Source organism: Bison bison, unplaced genomic scaffold (assembly GCF_000754665.1).
Source record: "Bison bison bison isolate TAMUID 2011002044 unplaced genomic scaffold, Bison_UMD1.0 scf7180017864043, whole genome shotgun sequence".
Lineage (NCBI taxonomy): Eukaryota > Metazoa > Chordata > Mammalia > Artiodactyla > Bovidae > Bison > Bison bison.
Window position 1 is genome coordinate 2,481,381 of NW_011494615.1, and position 13,656 is coordinate 2,495,036.

At 47.9% G+C, this 13,656-nt stretch overlaps 1 protein-coding gene across 8 annotated transcripts in view; it reads right to left on the minus strand.

Annotated features, from left to right (window-relative positions):
- Nucleotides 1-8,528: 8,528 nt before the first annotated feature.
- CCR8 (chemokine (C-C motif) receptor 8) overlaps nt 8,529-13,656 on the minus strand; it is a 20,348-nt gene continuing 15,220 nt past the window's right edge. For 2 of the 8 annotated variants that reach the window (XM_010835483.1, XM_010835482.1), the window contains 2 exons: nt 12,527-12,639; nt 8,529-10,419 (listed from right to left, as the gene is read on the minus strand). In XM_010835483.1, coding sequence (XP_010833785.1) covers nt 9,330-10,388 — 1,059 coding nt within the window. In that variant the 5' untranslated portion in view covers nt 10,389-10,419; nt 12,527-12,639 and the 3' untranslated portion in view covers nt 8,529-9,329. Of the gene's footprint in view, nt 10,420-12,526; nt 12,640-13,024; nt 13,333-13,365; nt 13,540-13,656 lie in introns of those variants that run through there. The other 6 variants (XM_010835488.1, XM_010835487.1, XM_010835485.1 and 3 more) reach the window with 5 other exon arrangements.

The following is a 13,656-nucleotide window of genomic DNA, read 5'->3' on the forward strand; positions in this document are numbered from 1 at the left end:
TTTGCTTTTTTAATATGGCTAGTAGAATACTTAAGAATACACTTGTTATCCTGTGATAAGCCATAATGGAAAAGAATATATATGTGTGTGTGTGTGTGTGTGTGTGTGTGTGTATAACTGAGTCACTTTGCTGTACAGCAGAAATTAACACAACATTGTAGATCAACTATACTTCAATAAAAGAAAATTTTTAATTACAGTTGGGGCTTGAACTTCTTTTCTATTGGACACCACTGGTCTAGATGGTTAAGATTATGGTTCTTACCTCTTATCTGGACCCTATCAATAACCTTCATTTTGGTCTCTCAACTTCCCATTATTCCTATCTGGCTGATTGGTGGAAAACTATCACTGCTAGAATCCTGACACTCTTTTTGGCAAAGGCAGGCATACATCTTCAAGAGTCCTGATTATCTGCAGAATGAAGTCCAGACTTTCCATAGTGGCAGCCTTCACTACTTCCCACCATCCATTCTTCACTCAGGAAATCTAGGTCAGAAAAGAAACTGATGATTCAGGGAGCAAGAGGCTGTTTTTTTAAGGCTTAAATTCCTGTACTTCTGAGGCACAAGGAACAGGCAAGAAAGTGTGGGCTTTTTATCATCAGAGGGGATTAAGCAAAGAGTAAATATAAAAAATACATAGGCAAACCTGCCAGGTTACTGCTGTATACTTTGCCATCTCTTGCAAGGCAAGATGCTGAACTAGGCTGAAACTTGTCTTTAAAGGAAGACCTACTTTTCTGTCCTCACAGGGCAAGAATTCCTACTTATGAGAAATAATCGATTCGAGTGTTTTAGAGGCTATTCTTGGCCACTCTGAGAATGGGATAGAGGTGGGACCCAGAATGAAAGCCTGCTGCCCACTGCCCCACCCTCAGCAGGTACTGGCTTGGCTCTGGGCTCAGATAAAATGGGCTGGTTTTCAAGGATGGTTGGTGCCGGCCTGGGTTTTCCTCCTGTGTATCTGTTCCTGCTACACTCACAGTTCTGGAGCCCAAAGTCCCCCCACCTTCTCAATCCTCCCCCCACATCTGAGAGGGTGCAGAGACATATATGATCATGTAAAAGGAGTATTACCCATCAGCAGATGAATGAAGGTTTTAGGGCAGTACTTCATGGTAGAATTTAGAGGAGTGAATTAAAAAATGAAAGGAAAAAGCAAACAGAAAAAAAGAAAAGGAAAAATACCTGGTGAAAACATTGTGTGTGACTTCAATTCAAAACAAGATCATTAATTAACATTGGGCAAGGCTCCCTTGACTTGTCTGTAGCCGGTGGAACGTGACATTGCTTCTGTGACCTTACTCCCTTCTGCAGTTACACGTTGGGTCCCTCAAACCCAGTCTGGCCCTTTTTCTGTTTTCTGAGTTGGGTGTTAATGTCACACGATGCTTTCCAATCCCACTGACCATAGACATCTCTATGCAGAAAGAAATGCACATATGTCCATTTGGATACATGATCTCCCTTTTCAAAGTTTATTCATAACAAGCTCTGACAGCTGGAGGAGTTTTCACCATCCAAGGAGGAAAGGGCTGGAGTAAACACTGGCAGCTGGAGATGGGTGGAGAGACAGACTCTGCTCCAAAGGAAGCTTTGGTTTCCTGCCCTCTGGGCCAGGAGGGGATGAGCCTATGGTGCCTTGCACCGTATCACTTCATTTGGAAGAAGATGGCTGGAATGGTGAAGAACACAGAGAGAAGTGGCTCTCAGGTTTGGCTTTTGGGAAAAACTAGTTCAGGGAGACCTTTCCTGTCTGCCTGGAGCTAGAGCTGCTTCTGGAAATATCTAAATTCCCTCTGTTGTCAAAGCAATGAGCCTGCTTTTGCCTTCTGGAAGCCAGGAGGGGAGATAGCATGCACACTCTGCTGCCACAGCCCCCTCCCCTCCATCCTCATAAGCCCCTTTCTGACTGGTAGTCTCCCAGGGAGGTGAGTGGGAGTGTTATAATGGCCTCTATCCTATAACTTATAGAGGCTCCTCTCCATGTGAGCATCCCGTCCGACCCCAAACACACACCTGTAAGAGTCTCCCAGGGCAGGTGCTGCCCCCAGCAGTGGGGGCAGCCACCCTCTGTGCCTGTCACAAGGATGGGCACCAACAGCAGGAAGAAAGAATTCTCACGGCCTTACCAGAAGCTTCAGCAAAGAGGATGGTCCTGTCGCTGCTTTGGGCTTCGCAGGAGAGAAACACCTTTCTCCCTTCCATGCCGGTGATGTTTGCCTCCAGCCTCACCACTGAGCCTAGGGTGATCGGGCTAGGAGAGGGCAGTGGGGGCGAGTGGCTGGTAGCCTGGTCTCTGAGAAAGGTGGGGGATGACCCTACAGGGGTTGGAGGCTACCAGAGTCGGGGTCCCGGGCGTCTACTCAAAGGGCCAAGATGTCAGGGCCTTTGTGTCTGTCACCTGCTAGCCGTCTTTGCTTCAGCTTATTCATTCGTCAAGCTGGAGACAATGGTACCAACCTCCCAGGATTATAGTAAAGATTGTACAAAATAATGTGTGCGAGTTTAACAACAAATTAATCACGTGTCAGGAATTATCATTTCAGTAGCAGCCCAATAATTATTTGTGGACTGAGTTAAATATTTACAGGCACACGGGTTGGCTTTCTTTAAATCAGAGGTGGCCAAAAGTAGTTTATCATTGTCCTCTGTAGTGTATTTTTATGTTGGAACACATAACCCATGTTCAAGCTCATCACCTTGAACTTGGATGAAAAGGGAACATCTAACAAGTTTAGGTTGGTGCATGAGAAAAACAAAAGTAGAAACTCCTCTTTGTACTCAGGATTGCTACACGAGCTCTTATCTTCCATCATAACAACCCAGGAAAGGAGACAGACCTCTTGAAGGTGATGGTCATGGTCCCGGTGAAGACCGCATTAGCACTGCAGTAGGCCGTCATGAACAGCGTGGTGTCTATCATGGTCCCCAGCGCGCCACCATGGATAATCCTGCAGGGCCAGACAAGGGGAGAAAGGGAAGGAAAGAGTCTCCCAGGATTCCACCCCGCATGGCCAATTTCCAGTGAGGCAATGTGCTGAAGGGTTCCCTGCAATCCAGGACCAGATCCTTCGATCGATCCATTTAGAGCAGAGATGTAAGCGCAGAGCACATGCAGGGGAAGCAAACGCTGCTGTCTGAAGTGAGTCACACCAGCTTAGAAGAGAATGAACTAAAAGCAGGAGAAGCCCCAACCACAAATTCTGATGAACCTTGTATTCCCTTCTGGGTTAATGTTGGGGGAACTAGAATGGTACCATGAAAAAAGCATGGGCTTCACAGGCAGAGAGCCCTCACTCTAAATCTCACGGTTCTAGCCATGTGACCTCAGTCACAGAACCACTTGGGCCATCTGCACCTTTATCTGTAAGAGAGGAATATCTCCTAGGAATTTTTGTGAGTATGAAATTAATACAGCCAAAGCTTCATGTAAAGGGTCTGACATATACTAGCACCAAACAAGAACAGTCTTCCCCCTTCTCATTTCTAACTTCCATTGCTTACTCCACTGCCATTTATCAGGTTAAGGAAGTTCTTAACAGGGAGAGGCCACACCTTGGGTGGATCATTGAGGGACTGGCAGAGCCTCGCTGCCCAGGGAGCCAGTAGAATAAGGCTGAGGTAACCTAGAATCTAGGGGTTGCTCAGTTGGTGAAGAATCCACCTGCCAATGCGGGAGACCCAGGTTCGATCCTTGGGTCAGGAAGATGTCCTGGAGAAGGAAATGACAACCCACTCCAGTATTCTTGCCTGGAAAATCCCATGGATGGAGGAGCCTGGCAGACCACTGTCTACGGGGTTGCAAGGGTTGGACACGACTTAGTGACTAAACTACCACCCACCAACCAAGAACCTGCTGAAGGCAACCAGGGACCCCCAGCTGGGCTCTCACCCACCACCTGCTCTTGGACCAAGATAAAGCCCATTTGAGCCGCTGGCTAGGACAAGCCTGCGTGCCTCACCCAGGCAGCCCCTCCAGGAGGGGCCCAGGCTGGAACAAGCAGACGCACTTCTTCTCAGAGTCATTGTGGAAGATGACATACTCAAAGCCGAGTCTCTCCATCTCTGTGATCCGGAGAAAGAGGCGGGCGTCTTCTACCGTTTGGACTGGAGGGAAGAATGGATTTGATAAGAAAGACCTCAGGCTTAAGTCTGATCCTCAGGGCGGTGTGGTCTCTGGGGCAGAAAGCACCGGACCAGAGGAGGTCCCAGGAAACGCACCCCCCTCAGCTTCCCATGGGCATGCCACCCCAGGCATGGTCCCATAAACTTCTGACGGAGAAGAGCAGCTTCCAAGGGGAGGATGAGGTCAGCGGTGTGAGGGGCAGTGAGGAGCCAACTGCCTGTGAATTCAGGACACCACTGTTCCCATCAGCTGAATAACAAACGCTAATCCGAACGCATCGATTGTGGCAGATCTAGGAGTTAGCAGGTGACAGTCCTTTTTGTAGAACACGTGTATGTGTCTCCTCTCACTGCCACAGGCCTGAACTTTCGGTGAGATTTGTTTATACTGTATGACTTCCGAGGGAAAGGGGGATAATTTAGAGGCCCTAATTAGAGGTTAAGCCTCCAATATCCAATACTTAAGGACTTCCCTGAAGCTCAAAGGGTAAAGAATCTGCCTGTGATGCAGGAGACCAGGGTTCGATCCGTGGGTCAGGAAGATCCTCTGGAGAAGGGAATGGCAATCCACTCCAGTATTCTTCCCTGGAGAATTCCTTGGACAGAGAAGCCTGGCAGGCTATACAGATCGTGGGTTTGCGAAGAGTTGGATACGACTGAACAACTAACACAGCACATCCAATACTTATCAAACACCTTTTTTGCAAAGAATCTCAAAGCAGAATTTCTTTTCTTTCTTTTTTTTTTGGCAGCATGGCTTATGAGATCTTAGTTCCCCGACCAAGGATTGAACCCATGCCTTCGACAGTGAAAAGGCAGAGTCCCAGTCACTGAGCCACCAGGAAATTCCCCTCAAAGCAGAATTCTGAATGACAGATTAGGTATATAAAATTATATACTATAAACATAGTATATAAGTATGCTGCTAAGTCGCTTCACTCGTGTCCGACTCTGTGCGACCCCAGAGACGGCAGCCCACCAGGCTCCCCTGTCCCTGGGATTCTCCAGCCACGAACACTGGGAGTGGGGTGCCATTGCCTTCTCCAGTATATAAGTACAGACTATAAGTAAAAGACTTCCGGCTGGTTCCTCCTGCCTCTTGAACGAATCTCTTCATCTTCTGTTTTCCATCCAGTGTCCTTCACTGACGGGTTCAAGAGCTCAGCTCAGCTGACCACTAGAGGGAGCGCGAGTTCTGTCCCCAGCAAATTCTGGCTCCTGGCCCCAGATATCAGTAAGATCCTGCCCCCTGTAGCATCACTGAGCTGCCAAAACGGTGTACCAGGGTGAAGGCACTGGCCCTTAATCCCAGGCACTGCCTCTTCCCAATTCCTCACTGACATTGCACCTGTCTGGTCTACAGGAGATGTGGGGCTGGCAGGTGTAAGGAGACGCCCCGGGTGACTGCAGACAGGGGTGGAGAGAGCACTAATCCGGGAGCCAGGAATCCCTGACTCTAGTCCAGTCTCTACCAAAAGAGGCTTTGTTGCCTCTCCAGACCTCAGTTTTCTCACTTGTAAAATGACGGGTTGAACTAGACAGCCTCCACGTTCCTTTTCTAGCCTGATAGTGTATGAATCTAGGATCACCATGTCCAGCCTCATACCTGACTCTCAGGCTAATGCAGGCCACACGGGAGGTGTAGGAACTGGGCTGGAGCGCGGAGCTCCCCGAGGAAAACGCACACACAGAAGCAAAGTTTTGCCAACAATCCTGCACTCTCCAGAGCCCTCCTCCAGCCCAGGTGAAGCGCTCCTAATACAGGGGTGTGAACGTACCAGGGACAACTTTAGCGATCCTAGCTAGGTCCCCCTCTTTAAGGAACTGCCAAGAGCGACAGTAACCGGGAAGTCGCGTCCACGTCCCATCCACAGTCTTCTCCATGAGTTCATTGTACAGCCTCACCATGATGGGGCTCCAGCCAGAGTTCGGGAGGGAATAATCCTTTGAATCGGAATGGAGGTGACTTCTTGAGACCTGGGAAGTTCAAAAGGTAGCTGACTGTGTCTGCTCCTACAGGGCCGGCACAGCTGAAAGAAAACTTGGGGTGGGGGAGGACTCAGGCCCGGGACCCGTGCAGCCAGAAGTGACCTTGGGGAGTCGGGGGTGGGGGGAGGGGAATCAAGCCCAAGACCCAGGAGGCCAGAGGGAACCCTGAGGGGCGGGGGTTCAGACCTGTGGCCACAGCAGACTTGCTGGCGCCAAAGTGGGCAGGGAAGATGCTGGTCACGTTTTCTTATGATCCTCCAGTCCCCCGAAGGTCCCTTTCTGTTCTGCTGATCCCCTCGCCATTAGTAGGCCCCATCCAAGCACGGGAACCTCTCCCCTACCCCAGCCCCCATGACGGGCATCCCGCCTCCACTGTTCTTGCTTTCCTCCTTCCTTTCCACGTTCTACCCTGTCGTCTGGGGATTCCTCTCATCTCCTTAGGTGTCCAGGGACCCCCACCAGCGCCCAGTAGGTGTTCCTACTTATAAGCAGGCATGAACTCCTTGTCCTCCTACTCAATCATCTTAACTCTTACCCACAATTTTCTTTTAGTTTCGCCTCTTTTTTGCCCAGAAAATGTTATGTTAAACAGTAACCACTGCTTTCCCTTGAGTCACCACTAATCAGATTCTCTTTCCCTGATTCTGCTCACTTGCTCACGCTGGGGCTCGGCAACCCCATTTAACCATATGGGAAAGGTTCAGCAGGGTCAGTAAGGCTGGAGGGGCCTCCAGATATTGTCGTTAAGTTCCCAGTCTGAGGGTGCACCCCTCCATACAGGATGAAATGGCCGAGTGGCATAAGCATCTTCTAGGAATCAGGAGTCCTGGCTCCGAGTTCTCATCTGTCAAAGGAGCCTAAGGTCCCTTGTAGCTCCCTCGATCTGAGACTCTGACCACACTCACAGCAGCCTGCATCTGGATGCAATGTGGGTACTCACGGTGATGAGTGGGGCTGGCGCCCAGGCTGACCAGAGCATCCGGGGCTGGCCAGCCAGGGCTGGGAGAAGGCGTGCTGCCTGTCGGAGCCTCACCAGCCACCTGAGACCTCTCTGCAGCATGATGTCCAACCGAGATGCGCCAGCTGAACCTTCTGCCAAAGGCAAGCCTTCCTCCTGGTAGTTGAGCACAGCCCTGAGGCTCAGACTCAGCCAATCGGAGCCTGTGTGGGTCCTCTGAGGGCCAGGCCGTCCCACGTCCCTCCCCTGCATCAGGCCAAGCAGTGGGGAGCGGAACTAGAAAGGACGTTAGGCAATTGTGGGTTAGTAAGTTACACATGTATTTGATCTTGGCAGTTGCCAGGTGTATTTCTGGCTGCGTGCCTGGAACAACTGAGTCAATCAGAATGTTTTGCAGGCCAGGTTCCCCAGTGGACAAACAATGACCAGGAGCCAGAGTGGATAACCTCAGTCTCTGTGTGTAAGGACAGATGGCTTTGATACCTCACCCTGGTTCTTAACTGTGTCTTGTTTCAGAGGCCAGTTCATTTATTCATCTGACAAATGTTAATTAGGCGCATACTATGTGCCAGGAACTGTTCCAGGCTCTGGGGGCACAGGAGTGAATAAAACAGATGAAGTCGATGACCTCATGGGGTTTATGTCCTAAGTAGGTAGTTAACAAGTAACGCTAATTGTTGCACTTTCTACCCCCAACTGCTGTTCTACCTGTTTCTCTGTTTTATCAATTTTAATATTTAATGTTATCTCATGCTGCTAAGTCACTTCAGTCGTGTCCCCTGTGTGACCCCATAGACGGCAGCCCACCAGGCTCCCCCGTCCCTGGGATTCTCCAGGCAAGAACACTGGAGTGGGTTGCCATTTCCTTCTCCAATGCATGAAAGTGAAAAGGGAAAGTGAAGTAGCTCAGTCGTGTCGGACTCTGTGCAACCCCATAGATGGCAGCCCACCAGGCTCCCCCGTCCCTGGGATTCTCCAGGCAAGAGTACTGGAGTGGGTTGCCATTGCCTTCTCCAATGTTATCTCATAAACAGCCCAAATTAAAAGTTCACCAATTGTCCCCAAACTGTCTTTCAGAGCATTCCCCCTCCACCAAGCCAGAATCCAATTTAAGATCATATATTTCAGTTAATTGTCATGTCTTTAGCCTCCTTTAATCTGGAACAGTTTTTCAGCCTTTCCTTGACACATTCTTAACATACCGCACACACATATACCAGATACCTGCAGCAATGAGCTCCCATTCTTTCCACCCTGCTTTAGGGGACTCCTGTTACTCCCAGTGAGTGAACGGTAGGTGGCATTAGAACACAGCTTCATAACCTTGCATAACCGTTACAGAAATCAGAGGTGTGCATTATTGCTATTAATATCTGCATTTACATACAAAGACACTGACACACAGAACAGTTAAAGTACCTCGCCCAAAACTGCACAGCTAGTAAAATGTTATATGCTGTGTATTTTTATTACAGTAATAACAAACTTTTATGTGTATGAAGATATTTATAGGCTATAGGTGGGACATCGGGTAGGTCTATGGAGCAGGCAAGACAGAAAACACCATCATCACCATCTTCAACCTTATCTTACACGTGTCTGCCTTGACATGCAGAGATGCCACCTCAGGCCAGCTTGCAAGTGAGGAACAGGGTCCAGACAGGAAATCCAAGGTGTCCCTTGCAATGTCCTGAGCAAGGCCAGCATGGTTCAAGATCTGAGGCACTTCCCACGTCACAAGTGTTGCGGGTCAGTATCTCTCATGAACACAGATACAAAAATCCCAAGAGAAGCCAATTGTTTTTTGTTAAAATGATCATAAACATGAGGTCATTTTTTCTAGGGAAAACATGAGTTGATTTAAAATAAGAAAACCTATCAATATAGTTCACGAAATTAACAGAATAATGGAGGAAAACTACATGATCACCTCAATAGATAAGGAGAAAGCATTTGATAAAATTTAAGCTGGTATTTGATAAAGATACTCCAAAACCTAGGGGAGGAAAATCCCTATAGCTAACACAGTGAAACATATGGATTATTTTTAGAAAATAGTGACAAAGTCTTTGAAAGTTGAGAGGGTTGACGTGCAATAGTAGTAATTCACTGAATATCATGAAAGAAGTCTTGTGTCTGTAGCCAGCTTTGTAAGAATCTCCCTTCAATGTAGCCTCCAACTCCAGTGTGAATCGTTTCTGTTTCAGGAAGGTGGATGATGGAGGCAGGGGGATGCTCTGCCCTGCATGGACTCACAGAATGTAGTCTATGGTGGAGGAGCGAGTGGACTGCTGATTCGAGGATGACTTTTCCAAGACCTCCCTAGAGACCTGTCTCCCTATGTAGACTAAGGTGTGGCTGCAACTCTTCCGAAATAGTTCTGATAGGTGTTTCTTGAATTTCTCACCCATGAACGCATAGATAATAGGGTTCACGCAGCAGTGGGTGAAGGAAATGGTCTCTGTGACGTGCGTGGCATAGGTCAGCTGCTGGCTCATGACACACCCATCCAGGACGTGCATGTCATGCAGGGAAGTGAGGAAGAGGACCGTGTTGAAAGGGACCCAGAAGAGTAGGGAGGCAACCACCACGATGAGCACGAGCTTAATGGCCTTGGTCTTGTTGTGGTTCTGGCAGCTCTTCAGCTGGTGCAGGATGCGGATATAGCAGAACATCAGGATGCTGAACGGGATCAGCAGGCCTAAGATGTTCACTTCAAAGTGGATGAAGATCTTCCACTTCAGCGTCTGCTGATTGTAATAGGAGTAACACTGCAGGATGCCATTTTCGGAGGCCACTTGGTAAAACACTAGTAACGGGCTGGTGGCCACCAGGGCAGTCAGCCACACCACCAGACTCAGGGCTGTGCCCATGCTGATCGTCCTCACTTTCAAGGCATATACGGCATGGACAACCGCCAGGTACCTGTCCATACTCATGAGGGTTATAAAGAACATGCTGCTGAAGAAGCCGATGTAATAAAAGCCAGAGACCACCTTGCACATTACGGTCCCGAATACCCACTGGTCCAGTTGATAGTGGGTCTGAAAGGGGAAGGAGAAGACAAAAAGCAGGTCAGACAGGGCCAGGTTCAAGAGGTATACATCCGTGACACTCCTCAGTTTCTTGCAGGCGACAAGGACTAGGATGACCAGGCTGTTGCCCAGAAGACCAAATACAAACAGGATGCAGTAGAAGACGGCAAGAAGCAGCTTGCTCTCTCTCCCCTCCCCATCGCAGGGGCTCGAGTAGATGTCAGGATAGTAGAAGTCAGTTGCTGTTGTCAAATTGGGCTCAGGTGTGTAATCCATCAAGGCAGGAGGAAGCCAGCCACAGAGGCACCTAAGAGACATTCATTTCTTAGTGATATTTTTTATTTAAAAATACGGACTGAATTGTGCCCCACCGCTCCCCACCAAGTTCATATGTTGAAGCCCTAAAGCCCTGTTATGGACTAAATGTGTCCTTCCAAACTTTGTGTGTTGAAACCTTACCCCTATTGTGATGGTATCAGGAGATGAAGCCTTTGGAAAGTGATCGAATTAAGTGAGGTCAGGAGGGTGCAGGGCTTCCCAGGTGGGGCCAGTATAAAGAACCCGCCAGCTAATACAGGTAGATGTAAGAGACACAGGTTCGATCCCTGGGTTGGGAAGATCCTCTGGAGGAGGGCATGGCAACCCACTCCAGTATTCTTGCCTGGAGAATCCTTTGGACAGAGGAGCCTGGTGAGCTACAGTCCATGGGGTTGCAAAGAGTCAGACACACCTGAAGCAACTTATCACACACACACGCCTGAGGGCTCCACCCTCATGGGAAGAAAGCCCTTATGAGAAGAACAGGAGAGCTTGCTTCCTCTCTCTGCTCTAGAGTGTGTGAGGATACAGTGAAAATTTGGCAGTTAGCAACCTGGAAGAGGGCTCTCACTAGAACCTGACTGCTTGGGTACCTTGATCTTGCATTTCGCAGACTCTAGAAGTGTGATAAATAAATTTTGTTGTTGTCAGCCACCCAGTCTATGGCATTCTGTTTACAGGAGCCCAAACTGACCAAGACACCCCCAGCGTCACTCAACTTGGAGACAGTCCAATAAGGAGGCAAGTTAAAGGAGATCACCAGATGGGGCCCTGATCCAATTGGACTGGTGTCCTTGTAAGACGACAACCAAGTGTGAAGGCAGCCCTAAAGGCTCTCACCAGAAATCCAATTTGTCAGCATCTTGCTCTTGACTTCTAGCCCCAGAACTGTGAGAAAATAAGGTCCTGTCATTTAAGCCACCTGGCATTTTGTGATGGCAGCTTAAACAGAATAACAATACAGGGGCTATATGGAACCTCTCTGGGGCTTCCCTGGTGGCTCAGTTGGTAAAGAATCTGCCTGCAATGCAGGTGACCTGGGTTCGATCCCTGGGTCAGGAAGATCCCCTGGAGAAGAGAATGGCAGCTCACTCCAGTATTCTTGCCTGGAAAATCCCATGGAAAGAGGAGCCTGGCGGGCTATATAGTCCATGGGGGGGTCGCAAAAAGTCAGACATAACTTAGTGACTAAACCACCACCACCACCTCCACCATGGGACCTCTCTGCCTTTTCTATGCAAATTTTCTGTAAACTTGAAACTTCTCTAGAAAGTAAAGCCTATTTGCATTTTAAAAAGTTGAAATCTTCCCAGGCTAACTAATACAGAGGGATTCGCTGGGATAAGAAAAGTCAAAATTTGCCAAGAAAACTTAAAAACCTATAGTTCTACCTCTCAGAATTAGCAACTGCCAGCATATTGCCATATTTGCTTTTGATTCTTTCCCCTTTCCTCCCTTCCTTCCTTCTGCAACAGAGATGAACAACGTGAAGGGAAGATTCAACATTTAAAACATGATCATTCTCCTCAAACTGATATTTACATTCAAGGCAATTTTGATCTAGACTTAACGATTTTTCCAAGGCATTTGATTATTGGACACTCAGACATCCCTCTCCACCATGCCACATTTCTATAATTCGAAATGCGAATCAAGTTAGCCATTTTTAAACATATTAATTTCACCTAAGTATATACACAAAATAGATTTTAAGACAGTTTCTGAAGTATGGAGGTGGGTCTCTTTTTTATGTGGCTAGCATCTTTCAAAACAGGAGTCTCCCCTCCTACATCTTCCTCCCCACTTGTCTTTTACAGTTACTTTAAAAAACAATTTTCAGTTCATGGTCCTTCTGTTCTGCTCTCCTAATATCCTGGGATAAGAGGAAGTCTTCAACTCATTTTCTTCCCTAGATCCTTCCTATCCACTCCACATTCCCCACCATGTTCCTCCATCATTAAAATCTGTGGAAAGTATTAGCAAGCCCTACCATTTATCACAGCGCACCAAGAATTTTACATGCGTCTCATTTATTCCTCTTGCATGCCTGTGAAGCAGGTACTATCTCCTTTCTCTTTCTGGAGTTACAATCATACCTGAGTCTCAGCTTTTGTCCAGTACCTGAAGTTACACAAAGGGTGAGGCAACAGAGCCAGGACTCAAAAACCGCATCTGTCTTCTCCAAATCCTCGTTCTTTTCTGTACTTCACTGTGGGTTAAAAAAAAAATTAAGAGGAAAAAAGCTACAATCTTTTAGAATCTAGACCATCTGACTTCCAAGTTCTAGATTACTTTGTAGCAGAGTAAACTCAGACTTGCTTTTCAAACTGAAAAGGAGGCTTTTCAGTTTGTGAGAAGGAGGCCAAGAAGGCTTTTCAGGGTTTGGTGGGATGTGAAATGGCAACCCACTCCAGTGTTCTTGCCTGGAGAATCCCAGGGACGGCGGAGCCTGGTGGGCTGCCGTCTAGGGGGTCGCACAGAGTTGGACACGACTGAAGTGACTTAACTAGCAGCAGCAGCAGCCTGTGGTCATTTAAGTAGCATCTAGTCAGGGATGAAATTTGCTTGCCAGCTTTGTTCCTTGAGAAACATACCTACATGCCTTCCTGTCATTGACGCAATGCACACAGCGTAAGGACAGATTCCTCCCCAGATGCCTGGGGATAGGCAGAATCTCCTGCTATCCACCTTCCCACTCTTGGGGAGCTTTGACACCCTCCTAGCATCCTGCAGAGAAATGGCATGGTTTGCTTTTCTCCACTAGACCGCTATGGACAGGCACTGAGACATAAGCGGGGTTTGTAAACACTGGGGATATGCAAAGAAAAGTGTCACCTCTTGTGCCAGATTTCTGAAATCCCGGCCTCACCCCAAGGACATAAACTATCCTTGCTTCTTATGTCTTTCTTTCCCAAGGATGCTTATTAATACCTACCTTAATTAGAGCCTTCCTTCTAGAGGTTTTCAGTGTTGCTAATTTCTTTGTCTCAGGCTGCACTGCTGTGTGTCTGCAGCTCAGTGGAGAACAGCTTCTCTGCAGCTATCTTATCTATCTGTGGTTGGTGGCAAAATAGGGGTGGGTCTACTGATGCTCCCTACAATGATTTTTAAAGTTAAAAAAAATTGATCTCATTTAGAGAACATACTAGTGGTTACCAGTGGGGAGAGGGAGGGGCAAGGTAGAGGTAGGGAATTAAGAGGTAGGAACTATTAGGTATAAAATAAG